Source organism: Myotis yumanensis, unplaced genomic scaffold (genome assembly GCF_028538775.1).
Source record: "Myotis yumanensis isolate MYYU_CA2020_CCGP unplaced genomic scaffold, mMyoYum1.0.hap1 SCAF_1, whole genome shotgun sequence".
NCBI classification, from domain to species: domain Eukaryota; kingdom Metazoa; phylum Chordata; class Mammalia; order Chiroptera; family Vespertilionidae; genus Myotis; species Myotis yumanensis.
In genome coordinates, this window is record NW_027223752.1 from 147,664,257 (window position 1) to 147,681,550 (window position 17,294).

Genomic DNA, 17,294 nt, shown 5'->3' on the forward strand with positions numbered 1-17,294 from the left:
GTGAATGACTTGATCCCATGATCTGCAGGTCAAGTTTAGAGACAAATTTATGATGATCAATGAATGAAGTCTAAAGTCCTCTACTATTTTAAAAAATATTTTATTGATTTTTTTTTACAGAGAGAAAGGGAGAGGGATAGAGAGTTGGAAACATTGATGAGAGAGAAACATCGATCAGCTGCCTCCTGCACACCTCCCACTAGGAATGTGCCTGCAACCAAGGTACATGCCCTTGACCGGAATCGAACCTGGGACCCTTCAGTCCGCAGGCCGACGCTCTATCCACTGAGCCAAACCAGTTAGGGCTCTACTATTTTTTAAGAGGTATTCTGTGATCTGGCCTTTCTCACTTCAATTCCTAATTTACTTGAAATGAGTTAAGTAGTAAAAAATTATTAATAATGCCTAAACATTATTATGTTGTACTATATCTAAACACTATTATGTTGTACTGAAAATATGGCTATTTCTCTGGGTTGCTTAATACATCTAGCTGTCCTTCCCACCTTCTCTTACTAAACAGCAACTTGTTTCAAGTTTCTCGATGTTTAAAAGAAGCCCCCATCTGTGCTTATCTCTGCTTGTCTATTGTCAGAGGGACGTGACCTGATACTTTTGACTTCTAAATGAAGACAGAATGAACACAGAAATCAGGCCCTTGAGGTATCTGGCTATTCTCTTCTCCCAAGAGGACTAAAAGAAGGCTTTCTAACCCAGGTTCTGTGGGAGGTCAGCCTTCTTTCCTGAGTTCACACCTTACATCCTTTTTAGGGAAGGAGAACTGAAGCAGTGTCCTGTGCCCTTCCGGCAGGAGAGAAGCTCATAAACTTTGTTTTTTTCTCTTTCCCATCTTTGTCTGAGGGAATCCAAGAAATTGCTCTTATTGTCAAATATGTGAACGGCTTATTTACTACTTATATCTAATCTTCAGGTGCCATCATTATCATAACACACATCATGAAATATGTCAAATTAAATTTGTCATAAGTCTTAGAATTTCAATATTACTGTTTTTGTTTGAAATCCAGGATAATTTCATCTGGAACCGGGCTGCTCTGTCACTAATTAAAGCTGGCTTTCTGGAGAATTATGTTGTGCCTCTGTGGTTTTGGTGTGCACCCCATGCTGGAAGCTGAACTCCTCTCCCAGTGGGTTCACAGCTTCTCATTTCCTCACCTTCTGTTCATGATTTATGAATCAGATAGAAGATGATGTTGGCTCCATCTGGAAAGTGGGCCAGCTGGTCTCTGAGGTGACACAGTTTAGAGACTGATATGGAGGGGAAAACAGACTTGACTCTCTTACAGGGAAATCAAACTTCAGCCTGAAGAGCTGCCATCAAAGATGAAGGGTCAGTAGAGCGTGAATAACGCTTGTTATTATCATCACAAAAACTTGGTTGAAGGTAGGCACTGAAAACCTTTCCTGATCCCAAATACCTCCTCCAGAAGCCTGTCAGGGCACTGGCACTTCCCACAAGTGGACTGTTGACCATTGGGGAAAGTCAGCCAGAAAAGATGACTGTGTTCTGAGTAATATATTGGCACTACTGGAGCATTTGCACCATTGCTTTGTCAGACTTGTCAGCCCAGTGAATTGTAAAGGGTGAGGGGGTTTATAGCCCACAAGGATCATTCAATTGGGGACAAGGCCATAGACATAATGAAAATTAATAGTTATTTATTTTCTTCCCTCCCCTTCCCTTTCCTTTCTTCAGCTTCTTTATTAGAGCATAGGATCTACCATAATCCTCTGTTCAATACCCTTATATCTTCAGTCAATGGAAGGCCCGATCATCTACTTAATTATTTAAAATAGCCACTTGTGAATCTGCCACCTAGTAACCACTATTCTGTTCTCAGACATCACCCAACCTAAGGAGCTCAGCCATCTCCCTGAATCTTGTGTTCATAATTTCCTTGCTTTCATTTTCATATGTGTGAGTATTCACCTGTTCTCATGTTGATGAACACTTAGGTTTATCCAGGATTTTGTTATTTAAACTGTGATGTTATTAAAAGTCTTGTACATATCACAGGGTATACATGTGCCAGAGTTTCTTTTGTGTATCTATTAAGCGTGGAAGAGCTGGATCATAGGCGAGGTGAATGTTTCACTTTATAAGATAATGCTAGATTATTTTCCAAAATGATCACACTAATTTACAATTTTACCAACAGTGCATAAGAAAATTTGTGGATCCACATCTCTTTCATCCTTTCAACATCTAGTGACAATAACTTAGCATTATTGGACTTTTTAATTTTTGCCAATCATATAGATTTAACTTGTATCTCATGTTTTGATTTGCATTTCCACAGTCACTATTGAGGTTGACCATTTTCTTCATATGCCACATATGTTTCTTCTCTTTTGAAATTTCTGTTAATATATTCTGCTCATTTTCCAGTTAGGACATACGCACTTTTACACTGATAGGCAAGAACAGTGATTTTTCTAAAAATAAAAATAGCTTTTAACCTAAACTTGGGATTCTACTCCCAAATGGAGGTTGCACAAATTATTTTATATATTGATATTATTCTGACACTAGAAAAATCTTATTTGCATCCAATATACAGAGGGTGTTAATGGGTAATGTTCTTTTTTAAAAAAATATATTTTATTGATTTTTTACAGAGAGGAAGGGAGAGAGATAGAGAGTTAGAAACATCGATGAGAGAGAAACATCGACCAGCTGCCTCCTGCACATCTCCTACTGGGGATGTGCCCGCAACCCAGGTACATGCCCTTGACCGGAATCGAACCTGGGACCCTTCAGTCTGCAGGCCGACGCTCTATCCACTGAGCCAAACCGGTTTCGGCAATGGGTAATGTTCTTGACTTTCAGAAAATGACAACCCTGATTCAACAACTTTCAACCATCTTGACCATTATCATCCTGCTTTCCCTCCACCTCCAGTTCAAACCACTGCCATCTCTCACATTGACTACTGCAACAGTTTCCTCACTAGTCTCTCTGCTTCTATCCTTGCCCTCTCCCACTCTATATAGCAGCCCCCTTGATTTTATTACTCCTGTCAAAATTCTCCCATGACTTTCAATTGTCCTTGTAATAAAACTGAAACTCATTACCACAGTGCACAAAGCCCTATGTGATTCGATCCTTGTGTTCTCTTTCCCTTCTTCTTTTCTTGGCCTTTAACCACACAGTCACTTTTGCTGTTCCTGGGACAGACGAGGCTTGATTTTCTTTCAGGGCATTTATGGTCATTATTTTATGTTGGGAAAGTTGTTTTCCTGGTCTTCCCATGCATCAATCTTTCACACCATTCACTTTTCTATTCAATGCCACTTAACCAGAGGTGATTTCCCTGACCACCAATCTTTATAAATCTTCTAATCCTACTTTGTTTTTTTCCTCACAGAACTTATTAAATTTGAAAATTCTGTAATTTTTCATTTGCTTACTGTTGGTCTCCTCTGTGGAATGTAAGCACCATGATGGCAGAAGTTTGACTGCCATGTCACTTTTATCTAGAGCAGTGTTTGGCACATAGTAGGCCCCCAATAGCTATTTATTTGTTAAATAAAATAAAATAATGAATTGTATCAACAAGGAGGCCATCCACTCATAGATGTTTACAGATAGCATTAAATCAGTAAACATAAATTGTATCACACAAAATGGGTTTATAAGAAGTAAGATGATTCTGGAGAGAATCAAAGGATGATTCTAGAAGATCAAATGAATTGTGGAGAAAAGGTAGAGTTGGTGTTTCTTTGAAGACAAACTTCATTGAAGTACATTTCACACATTACTCATTTCAAGTGTACAATTCAATGATTTTAAGGAACTTTACTCAATAGTATAGCTATCATCTTCAGTTTCAGGACATGTTAATCCCCCCTGCAAAATTCCTTGTGACTATTTACAGTTGGTTTTTTTCAGACTGAAGATTTTTTTAAAATGTAAATTCTTTATTGTTTAAAGCAGGGACCCTCACCCCAATGGGAGCATGGCCAGCCTGAAAGTGTCCCTCAGCCCCTCACCCAGACTGGCCATGCCACCCAGTGGAGACCCCCACCCTAAAGGGGGTGCGGTCGGCCTGCAAACTGCCCCAGGCCCCTTGCCTAGGCTGGCCCCACCCCCAAAGGGGACCCCCACCCTGATCTGGGACCCCCACCCTGATCTGGGACCCCCACCTGTGCATCAGGCCTCTATTCTATACTAATAAAAGGGTAATATGCTAATTAGATCGGGAGACCTTCTGAACATCCTTCTGGACAAAACCATGGTGGCGGGGCTGAGGCAGAGGCGGTTAGGGGCGATCAGGCCAGGAGGGGAGGGCAGTTGGGGTGATTAGTCCGGTGGGGTGGGGAACAATTGGGGGCAAGCAGGCCAGCGGGGGGGGGGCAGTTGGGGGCAAGCAGGTTATTGGGGGGCAGTTGGGAGCAATCAGGCTGACAAGGGGCAGTTGGGGGCAAGAAGGCCGGTGGGGGGGGCAGTTGGGGGCAATCAGGCAGGCAGGCAGGTGAGCGGTTAGGAGTCAGCGGTCCCGGATTGTGAGAGAGATGTCCAACTGCTGGTTTAGGCCCAATCCCACAGGTCCCAGATTGGAGAGGGTGCAGGCCGGGCTAAGGGACCCCCCCCCCCCCCCGGCCGTGCATGAATTTCATGCACCGGGCCACTAGTGTTAACTATGTATGGTGTCAGATGAGTACTAGATTTACTGGGATGATCATTTAGTAAGTTATATATTGCCTAATCACTGGGATATACACCTGAAACTAATATGATGTTGTATGTCAACTGCAATTGAAAATAACAAATGATTTAAATTAAAAAGAAAATAAAAGAATGAGTTCCTAAAAAATATTCCTGGACCATTATCCATCACTCACCTGTGATTGTTCCAGTTGTGATAATTCTAATACATCATGCTTATGTTACTAATGAAGCAAAAGGGCTTAGAGAAGTTGGAGAAAATTGTCAAATGTCACATGACTAATTAATGGCAGAGACAAGAGTAGAGCTGAGTCTCCCAACTGCAAATCCCATGTACTTTCACCACACCCTACTGTCCTAATCCTTGTTTATTTAAACAATTTAAAGCAGCACTGAAAACTTTTTTTCAAATATGTTTTTATTTATTTCAGAGAGAGGAAGGGAGAAGGAGAGAGAGATAGAAACATGGATGAGAGAGCAATATCAATCTGCTGGCTTCTGCATGCCCCATACTGGGGATCAAGTTCACAACTCCAGGCATGTGCCCTGACCAGGAATCAAACCAGCAACCTCCTGGTGCATAGGACAATGCTCAACCAGCTGAGTGACACTGGCCAGGTTCAGCACTTAAATTTTTAAAATAACTATTCCTGTTAAAATCTGGTCTCAGCAGTTTTTGACCTCCTTTAATTTGTCTTAATTAAAGATATGCTAACATCTCATCTTTCATTTTAAAATCTTGCTAAATCACCCATATAATAACAACTAATAACTCATAACTCCATTGCATATTGCTTTTTCATCAATGCAGATTGGACTGTTCTGAAGCAACTAGATTGACTTCTCAGGTTGTGATGAAAAAGCTCTGAGCCTCTACACACTTGGCTTAAGATCTTGTATATATTATTCTATGCTAGCCAGCTCCTTCACAGTATTAATATGCATTTAGATAACTTTGCTCTTAATTTTGAGGTCACACAGACAGTTATCTGCATCTACAAATCAGGTACTTGGTGGTAGCAGGGTGCTATCATGCTAGAATCACTTGATTATTTTATAAAATAATTTTATTTTGGTCTCAATTGTTTGCACTTTTCATATTATATATGAACTTCCGCTTATTGCAGTTATCTTTTCCAGTCCCCTTTTCTGTTAAGAATGGAATATTTATAACCTTAATACTTATATATTACTTCCTATACCTAGGTTAAGCTTCTCTCCTATTTTACCCTAAATTGTTCACTATTACTTACTGTCTAACCACTTCTCATTCTTTAGTCTCAGCTCAGTTGTTACCTCATTATTAAAATGTTTCTTTTATCTATTTACATAAGAAGCTTCCTTACCCACCCCACTACCCTGAACTCTTTTTTAAAAAAAATATATTTTATTGATTTTTTACAGAGAGGAAGGGAGAGGGATAGAGAGTTAGAAACATCGATGAGAGAGAAACATTGATCAGCTGCCTTCTGCACACCCCCTACTGGGGATGTGCCCGCAACCAAGGTACATGCCCTTGACTGGAATCGAACCTGGGATCCTTCAGTCCGCAGGCTGACGCTCTATCCACTGAGCCAAATCGGTCAGGGCTCCCTGAACTCTTTATCACTTTATAGCATTTATTTCTTTGTGATACTTATCACAATATGCAGTTTTAAAATTCATATGTTGTTGTTTTCTTCTTATGTTTCTCTACCCACTTGATTATAAGGTCCATATGTCTACTGTGTAGAAGTGTCTATTGTGGTCAATACTAAGCACAATGCCTGATGCATAGTAGAGGGTCAATTCAACATTTGTTGAATGAGTGATATGTCTTTGTGACTTGGTGTGGAATTTCATAGTCTGTTTAGAAGTGTGTGAATATGTGTTAAATCTCTCTTGGATTATTTCCTTTATTGATGCACACTAATAGACTTGCAATGGTCTACCGACTCAGTTACCTTGACTCCAATGTACCAGGCCTCCTAGAGAAATTGAGACATTGTGCCTTATCTTGAGTGGACCTAACCTTTCTAGAGCATTCTAGACCACAATGTACTACCTTCTACCGCTTGCCCTTTATGGTAGCCTCTGGCCACAGATGGTTATTGAGCACTTGAAATGTGTGAAGTGCCATGTGCTGTCAGTATAAAAGCCACATTAGATTTTAAAAATTTAGTATTAAACATGTAAAATATCTCATTAATAATTATTACATTGCTTTCTTATTGAAAATATTTTGGGTACATTGGACTAAGTAACATATTAAAATTAATTTCACTTTTTTATTTTTACTTTTTAAAGGTAACACTAGAACATTTAAGATTATATATATACTAGAGGTCCGTTGCACGAAGATTCGTGCAATAGGCCTTCCTTCCCCTGGCTGCTGGCACCGGTTTTCCTCTGGCACCCAGGACCCAGGCCTTTGGTCCAGCCACAGCGGAGAAACTTGGCTTCTCTGCTCCGGCCGCAGTGAGGCTTGGCTTCTCCACTCCAGCTGCAGCGGAGAAGCCAAGCCTCTTCAGTCTTCAGTTGTCTTCAGTCTTCTTGAGTCTTTGCTCCACACCTGCATATGCAAATTAACCACCATCTTTACTGAGTTAATTTACATACCCATCCTGATTGGCTGGTGGGTGTAGTGGAGTGACACCAATTTGCATGTTTCTCTTTTATTAGTGTAGATATACACACTAGAGGCCCAGTGCATGGATTCGTGCACATTGAAAGTAAATTAATTAGAAGGTGGCCAGCTGGGTGGGGCTGGTGAGATGGGCTGGACACACCCTAAAGCCAACCTCCCGCAATCCCTCCCCGGCCAGCTAAACCTGGGGTGGTGCAGGGGCTGGAAGGGTGTCTGCAGAGTGAATGGGGTCCCTCTGGCAGGTGGGGTTCCTCAGCCTGGCCTGTGGGGATTGGGCCAGAAACTGGCAGTCTGACATCCCTCAAGGGGTCCCAGGGTGTGAGAGGGCACTCTGCAAAGTTGCTATCGCTCGACAGCTCCTGTGTTGAGTGTCTGCCCCCTGGTGGTCAGTGCACATCATAGCTACCAGTCAAAGCGTCTGCCCCCTGGTGGACATTGCATGTCATAGCTACCGGTCAGACAGTCGCTTAGCCTTTTATATATGAATTACATTTGTGGCTCTCATTATACTTCTATTGGGCAATGCTGTTCTAGACCCAAGTAATGCACCTCAGTTTGGACATTTAGACTGAAGGTGACCCACTGAAGGGAATGCTAAATGTGCAAGAGCTTCTCATAGTGTCCTTTTATTTTCTTACTAGATGTGCACCATGGGAAGGACAGGCACTCCTGGAGAGTGGCTCAGATGTGTGAGGTATTTCTGTGTTTTCTAGGTGCCCAAGATATTACAGTGATTGCCCTAGCTGGTTTTTCTCAGTGGTTAGAGTTGCGGGTTCAATTCCAGTCAATAACAAGTACCTCAGTTGTAGGCTTGATATTGCTCTCTGTCTCTCTCCCTCCCTTCCACTCTGTCTAAAAAAAATGAATCAATGGGAAAAATATCCTCTGGTGAGGATTAACAACAACAACAACAAAAAGATACTATAGGGATCAACAGTAGTCAGACTTCTGTTCTTTGGAGCTTACATTTCAGTGCATAGGTATTTTCTCAATGGGGAGAATAAAATAAAATGATAAAGTAAATCTAATCAGTGATGTTTTAGAATACTACAAGTGGCATTTTTATTAGTTGGGATTTGAAGTGAATTTGAGATTTCTCATTTGTCTTTCTTGGGGAATTTGAAAAATTGAAAATGGAGGCGCATAAAACCCTACATCTCTAGTACTAATTAGTATTTTCAGAATGTTAGGAGACATTTTTAAAGCTTCAAATAAAACAATTAGACACTGTTAAGGGAATTCCCAGCAATTGGGGAGAAGTCTTGGCATACTTTTCAGCTCTTCTTTCTTCTGTTGGGATATCCTAGTCTGCAGGAATGACTTCCCAATCTCCAGGGATGACTTCCCTTTTCACTCAACACAGACGCACTCCTTCTTATTCTCTTACAGACAGAGTCCTGCCCCTTGCACAGGTTCTCTCTCTTCTACATCTTCACTTGCATACCTTCACCCCTTCCCTTCATCCTGGTGCCCTTTCAAGCACAGATTCTTTAAATATGGCATTTCCCCCATTAAAACTCAGCCAGTAGATGTCTCTATTACTCTCTAATAGCCAAGACCTCTGCAAGTAGGTTTTAATCATTTCTTTAAGCAACAAGAAGGAGGATTTGATGATTTGCCAAAAATGAGCAGATGCTGGGGAGCACACGTCTCCATCCTACGTCCTTCCCCTCTGATTTAAGTCAGAAATGAAAACTCCTTTCTCCCTCTTTTTCAGGCAAAAGAAAAGGCTGATTGAACTAAGCAGGCAAGACGCCAACACCCTCCTCCTCAGTACGTTCAAGTTTCCTTTGCTCTGAGCCACAAAAGCTCTGCTCTCCCCACCCTCCCGCCCACCTCATCCCATCCCCTCAGCTTTCAGAGTCATCGGGGAACGCGAGTGGGTGAAAGGACTCAGCGCTGCTGCATCTCGCGCCACCGCCTCCTCAAGCGCCTCCTCTGTGCCGCCTCGGATTCAGCACTGGACAGCTCCCGCCCCATTCCCAACAAATAGCGGTCGGCTGATTGACAGAGGAGCCGACCACACAGGGAACAGGACGACTTGAAGCCGCCCTGCAAGGGTTTGGTTGCGGCCAAGCTGCCTCTTTCAACCAGCTTTCCTCCCGATAGCAGGGAGAGGCAGGAGTGTGGTTTGTGGGCAAACCTAAAGCCTCAACGAACCAGCTGCCTGGCCCTCTGGACCCCAGAGGACATTCGTCTTAAAAGGAATCTTCGCTCTGTGAGGCTGGCTCCTGCGCTCGCGGTACCGGTCTGTGTGTGCGCGCGCTCCGCGCCTCGGGCGAAGCAAACCGGGAGGAGGAGCCGAGCCTGGAGGCGGGAAGGACCTGCCGCGGGTGAGATGATGGAGCAGCGTTTTCGGCGGCCGCGGCGGCAGCATCAGCAGCACCAGTTCTTGAACACACCTCGATGAGAACGGCGGTGGAAGCGGCCGAGCAGAAAGACGTAAGCAGGCTAACTATAGCTGCCGGGAGCCAGAAGGGAGGTAACCTGTTCGGCTCTAGGCTGCGAGGTGCGTAAATCCCCAGCCGACGCACCGCGGAGCGGCTGCAGCCAGCGTTGCCACAGGTGATTCGATTTCCTGTGACGGTAGCTTAGCCAGTGGGCCAATTTCGAGACAGTCTTATTTTGAAGTCCTTTTCGACTGGGTGCCATCTGGAGAAGGGGGAAGACTCCTAGGCAAAGTCTTACTGTGGATACATTGACGACCGAAATTTAAAAAGTGACTCCTCCCCTTACCTCCTCTCCTGTTTGAGAGAGAGGCAGATGGGAGCCATGGCTTATCCTTTACTTTTCTGCTTCCTGCTCGCTCCTCTGGGATTGGGAGCTGCTGGTACCAGCCGCGACCCTGCGGGACGGCCGGGTTTCCCTCGAGAGAGGACCCTGAGGGCGAAGCAGCACGCCCAGCAGCCGGCCCGAGCCTCTGCCTCGGACACCTGGGCTCCCGGGAGCCGCTCCACCGACGGCACCATCTTGGCGCAGAAACTCGCCGAGGAGGTGCCCATGGACGTGGCCTCTTACCTCTACACCGGGGACTCCCTCCAGCTGAAGCGAGCCAACTGCTCCGGCCGCTATGAACTGACGGGCCTGCCGGGGAAGTCGTCAGCTCTAGCCAGCTCCCATCCTTCTTTGCACGGGGCGCTGGACACGCTGACACACGCCACCAACTTCCTCAACATGATGCTGCAAAGCAATAAGTCGCGGGAGCAGAACTTGCAGGACGACCTGGAGTGGTACCAGGCGCTCGTGCGGAGTCTCCTGGAGGGCGAGCCCAGCATCTGCCGGGCGGCCATCACCTTCAGCACCCAGTCGCTGTCCGCGTCCGCGGCCGCGTCCACCCCGCAGGTCTTCCTCCAGGCCACGCGAGAGGAGAGCCGGATTCTGCTCCAGGACCTTTCCTCCTCGGCTCACCACCTGGCCAACGCCACGCTGGAGACCGAGTGGTTCCACGGCCTCCGGCGCAAGTGGCGGACTCATGTACAACGGCGGGGTTCCAATCAGGGCCCCCGGGGCCTGGGCCATGGCTGGCGGCGCAGAGATGGGCTGGGAGGGGACAAGAGCCCTGTCAAGTGGTCTCCGCCTTATCTGGAGTGCGAGAATGGGAGTTACAAGCCCGGATGGCTGGTCACTCTCTCCGCTGCTTTCTACGGGTTGCAGCCTAACTTGGTCCCGGAATTCAGGTAGGGAGGGATAAAAAAATGCCCAAAGCACATCCTTCCTTCTAGTTTCGTGGGTGGGTGCGCGTGTGGGGAAGGGACACTTGGATGTGACACTTACGCCTCCCACCCTCACAGCAGAGCCTGAGGCTGAGCGACACCCCACGCGGGCTCCTGTGCTTGGGGATTAGAAGCGCCCCACGATGGTCAATTTCAGACACTCAGTGAAAGCATCTCTCAGATCAGTTTCCCTGCAAGGAGCTAGGGACTGGGGAGTGGCGAGAGCAGGGGTAGAGCTGAGAAAAACCTTTGATGTCCCACCCTTTCCTTCAATTCTTGGAAGAGCTGAGAGCAGCTGTGAGTTCCCAGTCAGGGGTGATGCTAGGAACCTGGGGGGACCTGGGGAGCTCCGGTGTGCCTGCTAGGCACCCAATGGCCAGCACCGGATGCGAGAGAAAAGGGACCCAGAGGAGAGAGTCCCTAATTTCTGCCACTTCAGGGTAGCTTTGCCTGCTTCCTATGCGTGTCATTTAGGGCACCGGTCTCTGGTAATTAAAACAGCGCAACCCCCTTGGCAGTTCTGTTCCCTCAGCAGTGAGTCAGGCGCTCGGCTGTCTTCAGGATCCAGACTTTGCAGTTTGGTCGCTCTTTCTCCTGATTTCCCTGCTCCCCCAATCCACATCCCCTTCCTTGATCCCCTCTCTCCTGTTCTCTGTCCTCCGTGTCAGGCATACCTAAAAGTTCTCCTGCCCTTCACATTCCCCTGCATGTCATGAAGGAACTTGGTTGCCTTATTTTAGGGAGGGGGGAAGGGATTCTTCTGACTGAACTGACTTCCCTGAGTTTCCTAGGAGGGAACTTATTATGTATTTCCTGACTCAGGGTATTGCATGTGTGGGAAGATGAGAATTTGCAAATTAACAGGTGGTAACTTCTGCCCTGGGAAGAGCCTTATCGTTGAGGTGAGAAACTTCTAGAAGTAGCCTTTAAGAGTTGATGTGATGAAGGAACAGAGAGAGCAGAAACTCCAAAGAGGGCCACAGATTAACCAGGATCCTCTCCAAATCCCACAATGTGAGGCTCTGGAATGGGTGGTGGTGGTGGTGGTGGTGGTGGTGGTGGTGGTGGTGGTGTGTGTCAAGGTTGCTTCTGTACTTTTTTGGGAACCTGGGCAAAAGTGAGAAACATGTGTGTGTGTGTGTCCTAATGCTTTGTTTGGCACAACAAGGGCAGGATACTGACTGGGTGAAATATACCAGGCTGAACACTGGGTTGGCAAATGGGGGAGTCAGAAAGCTTCTTTGTCTTCGTACTGTCATTTACTGCTGAATGACCTCAAGTAAAATACTTAACCTTTCTGGGCCTCAGCTACTTATCTATCAAGTCAGGAAGTTGAACTAGATGGTCTCTAGGAAACTAGCAGTTATAAAATTCTGTAGCTTTTAGTGCTGGCAACACTTGAGAAGGCCTAAATAAAAACAACAACCCCCTTTGATTCTGTATGACCATATTAGGTGTGTGTGTGTGTGTGTGTGTGTGTGTGTGTGTTTTCTATCTCTTTTAAAGATCTTGTCTTAAACCAGAGTAAATCTTTCCTACTTTCAGGATAATCTCATTTCTTCCTGACTTCTGCAGGATCCTATTTCATAAAAGCTGATCCATGCTTTGAATCTTTGCCATGTTGTTTGCTCAGAATAGGAAAGCTCAGCAGATGCCATTCACTGCCCACAAATTGTTTGTGACCTTCAGATAAACCTAAAAAGGGGGTCCCAGGTCCCAGGATCAGTCAACCAATCTCCCCTTCCTTCCTTCCTTCCTTCCTTCCTTCCTTCCTTCCTTCCTTCCTTCCTTCCTTCCTTCCAGCTTTCCTCTCTCCCTCCTTTCTTCAACATTTACTTTATGTCAGGCTCTGTGCTAACTGCTTTACATATATCATCTTAATTAATTCACACAACAACCCTATGAGTTAGGGTTTATTAGTTTCTCTATTTTACAGAAAGAGAACCTGAAGCACAGGGAGATTAAACTTCTTTTCCAAGAAGTTAAGTAGTAGAGCCAGTGGTTACATCCTTGTGACCACTATGCTAAATGCTGTCTTTTGAAGGTGTCCTAGGTTTGCTACATGTAATATAGTTGCTGCATAAAAATATGTGTATTTTTAAGCATCAGACATGAGACTGGGAATGAGAGCCATTCATTTTCAGAATGATTTCTCTTAAGGCTCAGAAAGCATAGGTTACCTAAATCACCTCAGTGCCTCTGCCAGCCAAGATCAAAGGCAGAGGATCCAAAGGGTCTGAGGCTGTGAGGACTACATGCCCCCCTACCTAGTTTTTGGACTGCATTCAGAAAATAGTTTCCTCTTGTGGAGCCTCTTTAAGTGCTTTCATAGTCATCAGTGGTGTTCTTTAGCCAAGGCATGAAGCCAGGCCATTTAGTGTCTAGCTTTCTACAGAAGCTGGCTTGTCCTGGCAGCATGCATGAAGGGCAGAATAAGTGCTCTCATGTGAGTGCTTTTGCCCCATGTCCTCTGCTTCTCAAATGCTGTATTGAGGCTACACACAGATGTTAATTATAGGAACTGAATGAAGAAACCTTAAAGAGATCATCAGTTAGTTCCTCTGTTGTTTCATAGATTAAGACACAGAACCAGAAAGGTGAAGTGCTGTGTCCAAAACTCATGTAGTAACAAAAGAAACAGAACGCAGCACCCTGGTTCACACTAAGATTGATATGTATATCTCTTAATCATATTTTTTTTGGCTCTCTGGACTTTTGTACACAAAGTATGTTGGGGGACATGGTTTACTCTATCATCTTTTAGGGAAAAAATTAACCCATATAACATAGCTGTTAAGTTTTAGGGAAAATATGACATTATTTCACACATTTGAAATAATACTTAAATGGGCCATTTTTGTTTTTTCATACTCACAAAAAGCAAAGGTTTTTTGTTGATAACATCTTATCATCTAAGATGTGTACTCTAATATTCTAAAATACGGATAAATAATATTGTATAGGTCTGCCAACAGTGTAAACCTGAAATGAATTTTCGGGAAGTCATGATTAGGAGCTCTGCTCATGATTTTAAATACATTTGAACCTGTAGAGTTATTTGTAAAAAACCTTATCTGTAATGAAAAAATTCCATTAATAGTGGCTTCCTTATGGAAGAAAACAGGAGGAAAAACTTCATAGTTAAAATTTTTATTTAAGATCAGTTAATATTTTCCCAGGTCTTGCTTACAGGATTCAGTCATTTAAATTACATTATATTTTGTTTTTTGAGAATGTAAATCCAAAACACGAAATTCAAAGGCAATGTTAGAACATGGTCAACTACCTTCTTATATTAATGTTTATCACTGTAAAACACCTCTCAGAGGTTTTATTCCTCTCTGTTTCAGAATGACACAAGTATCTTAAATTTTAAAGTTTAATGTGAGACTCACATGGAAAGAGAAATGTATTGTTCATTTCTTTCTTTTCAAAAATGCTATTAGTTTCTCTAACTAAATGCCTCTTGAGTCTTTTGTTACAATCCTATAATATAAACATTTTAATTCTCATCTTCAATCCTAGCCAAAAAAACAAACAAACAAACAAACAAAAAACAACCCACAACAGAGTAATAATTTAAGTTATATTCTAAATTATTTGTATTTATTACATTAGGTTTCTGATGTCCCATGTAGAGTTTTCCTTAAAGTTAAGCGTTTTGTTTTGCATAGAATTCTTTCTTTGTGTAACTTAAAATGCTATGCAGTTGGTCCCATTCTGCTGAAATCATAGATACTTTTCCTGTGGTAGTTGGAATTGTTCAGTGCCTAGGATGGGTATAAGGTACTTAAGTGTTTGTTGAATTTAAATTAATGTGAAGGAATCTTTGGGAATTATTATTTATTGATGAACTGAAAGGTTCTTTGGAATTCACTTGTGTTATTTTTTTTTCATCTCATTTTATTTTTTAAAATATATTTTTATTGATTTCAGAGAGGAAGGGAGAAGAAGAAAGAAACATCAATGATGAGAGACTCATTGATTGGCTGCCTCCTGTATGCCCCTCACTGGGGATCAAGCCCACAACCTGGGCATGTGCCCTTGATTGGAATCAGACCTGGGACCCTTCAGTCCGCAGGCTGATGCTCTATCCATTGAACCAAACTGGCTAGGGCTTATCTCATTTTAGAGTGGAAGAAATGGAGACCCAAAGGGCTAAAGGAATTTGCTAGAGTGGCACAGTTCTTTAGTGGTAGTTTGGAAACAATGGAAACCATTATATATTGAGCACCTATTATATGTTTGGTGTTTTATATATACCAGTACATTTAATTCTTAGTATTCTCTGGTAGTTAAAATTCAGAAAAGTTGAGCAATCTGCCTGATTGGCATGGCTCAGTGGTTGAGTGTCAACCCATGAATCAGGATGTGGGGTGTGCAGGAGGCACCCAATCAATGATTCTCATCATTGATGTTTCTATCTCTCCCTCTCCCTTCCTCTCTGAAATCAATAAATAAAAATATATATTAAAAAAAGGTTGAGCAACCTGACCAAGGTATCATAGCTAGTAAATTCGTGAGCCTAAATAAAATTTAGATCTACTTAGCTATGAAGCTTGTATTGTCTTTCTACTACCTTATGCTGCTATGTCTTAGCAATTTTGTTTTCGCCTTGTTATTAAAAATATAATATGATAATGTCTTCAAACAATTAACATATTTGGCCTAAATAGGCGATATGCACATTCTTTTTAGGCCAATCATAAAAGCAAATTTGTTGTATAGTGAGAAAAACATTATTCTTAAGTCAGCATTTTGCCTCAAGTCCCAGTTTTGTCTCTGACTGGCTGTATTACCTGTCTGGAAATCAGTTTCTACATAATTAAAATGTGGGAATGAACTTGGTTATATCCAGATACCTTTATAACTCTTTGTTCTGTGAATTCTTAAGTGGCCTATCCAAATGGTCAAAAAGTAAGCCTTGGAACAGGTGATACACATAAGCACAGTGCCTGGGGACCTGATATTGATAGGGGAGTAATGTGTTGAGGAAGAGGAAGCTAAACAAATGTCAGACCTGCTGTTTGGTAAAAAGGCAATAGGGCAATGAAGGAATGATCACAATAGTGTGAAGACCCCTTTTTAGATGCTAACAGAATGAACATGGTGTCACTGATTTGTTTATCCCCGAGGGCGGTCACTTTATCTCCTTTACACACAATACACCCACACACTCCATCAGTGATTCCAATACAGATATCTGTTTTCAACAAAACAGGGCAATTTGCACAATATAAAAGAAATGACCATATTGCTCTAGGCCAAATATTTCCTATGTCTCTCTTGTAGGTCATGGTAGTGGTGAAGAGGATACCTATAGGGACATCACAGAGATTTTACCTGTGTGATAGATCAATGTGTTTTTAGATAACTTCTATCGAGGCTTTTGAGTCTCAATTATTTCATCTCTAAATTGAATAGTAAACTGTATCTCCTTTGCAATTTCCTACAAACTAATTGAAGACTTGTCATCACATAGGAAGTTCAGTAAATATGCTGTATTGTAGTTTCTGTCTTCCTAAATATTGTCTGAACATAAATATTCTTAGTTTAGCTGTACTTATAGTAATTTATAATTTAAATGATGGTTTTGTTTCATCCTTAATATTTGTGAAGGCTTGTAAGGATTGTGGATCCTGGTGGAAATAATGGCCTTAGAAACAAATGTTGGCACTAGCCTGGGCCACATCCTTTACTTATGGTGTAACTATGGTCAGCAAGTGCCTTTAAATCCTCAGTTTGTTCATCTGTAAGTTGAGGAGGTTGGACTAGGTGACCTGTAGGGCTCCTTATAATCCTGAAAGTCTAAGATTATGCACATCATCAAATGTGTCACTTTAATTTTTAAGTTTTGTTTGATTATAATGCTGAGATCCATTACTATATGCTCATTTAAATGCAGATCATGTATATATATGTACAGAGTTTGACTTTATCATGGTCATGTATTCATAGAATATTTATAACTCAATGAACACTGAGTTAAGTAAACACACACAAACACACATATGCACACACATTAAAATGAGAACTCCATTTCAAAATAAAAATAAGCATGATCTGAGTTTCCATATCTTAAAAGATCCCCTAAATTACTTAAAGTCAACATACTGCTGTTTCACAGGTTTTCAAAGAAAGGGCCTCAGTATACCTGTGTTATTTTCCACAGATAATCAATGTTTAGGCATTTTGGAGTGCCTTAATTACTCTTAATAACAACCTGTTTCAATTTCCCTCTGTAGTTGTCCTTAAAATTTCAAAA

At 42.8% G+C, this 17,294-nt stretch overlaps 1 protein-coding gene across 2 annotated transcripts in view; it reads left to right on the forward strand.

The window, feature by feature from the left end:
- The first annotated feature begins 9,429 nt into the window (after window positions 1–9,429).
- GPR158 (G protein-coupled receptor 158) overlaps window positions 9,430–17,294 on the forward strand; it is a 377,074-nt gene continuing 369,209 nt past the window's right edge. For both annotated transcript variants that reach the window (XM_070432941.1, XM_070432950.1), the window contains exon 1: window positions 9,430–10,993. In XM_070432941.1, the coding sequence (XP_070289042.1) occupies window positions 10,080–10,993 (914 nt within the window). In that variant the 5' untranslated portion in view covers window positions 9,430–10,079. The remainder of the gene's footprint in view (window positions 10,994–17,294) is intronic.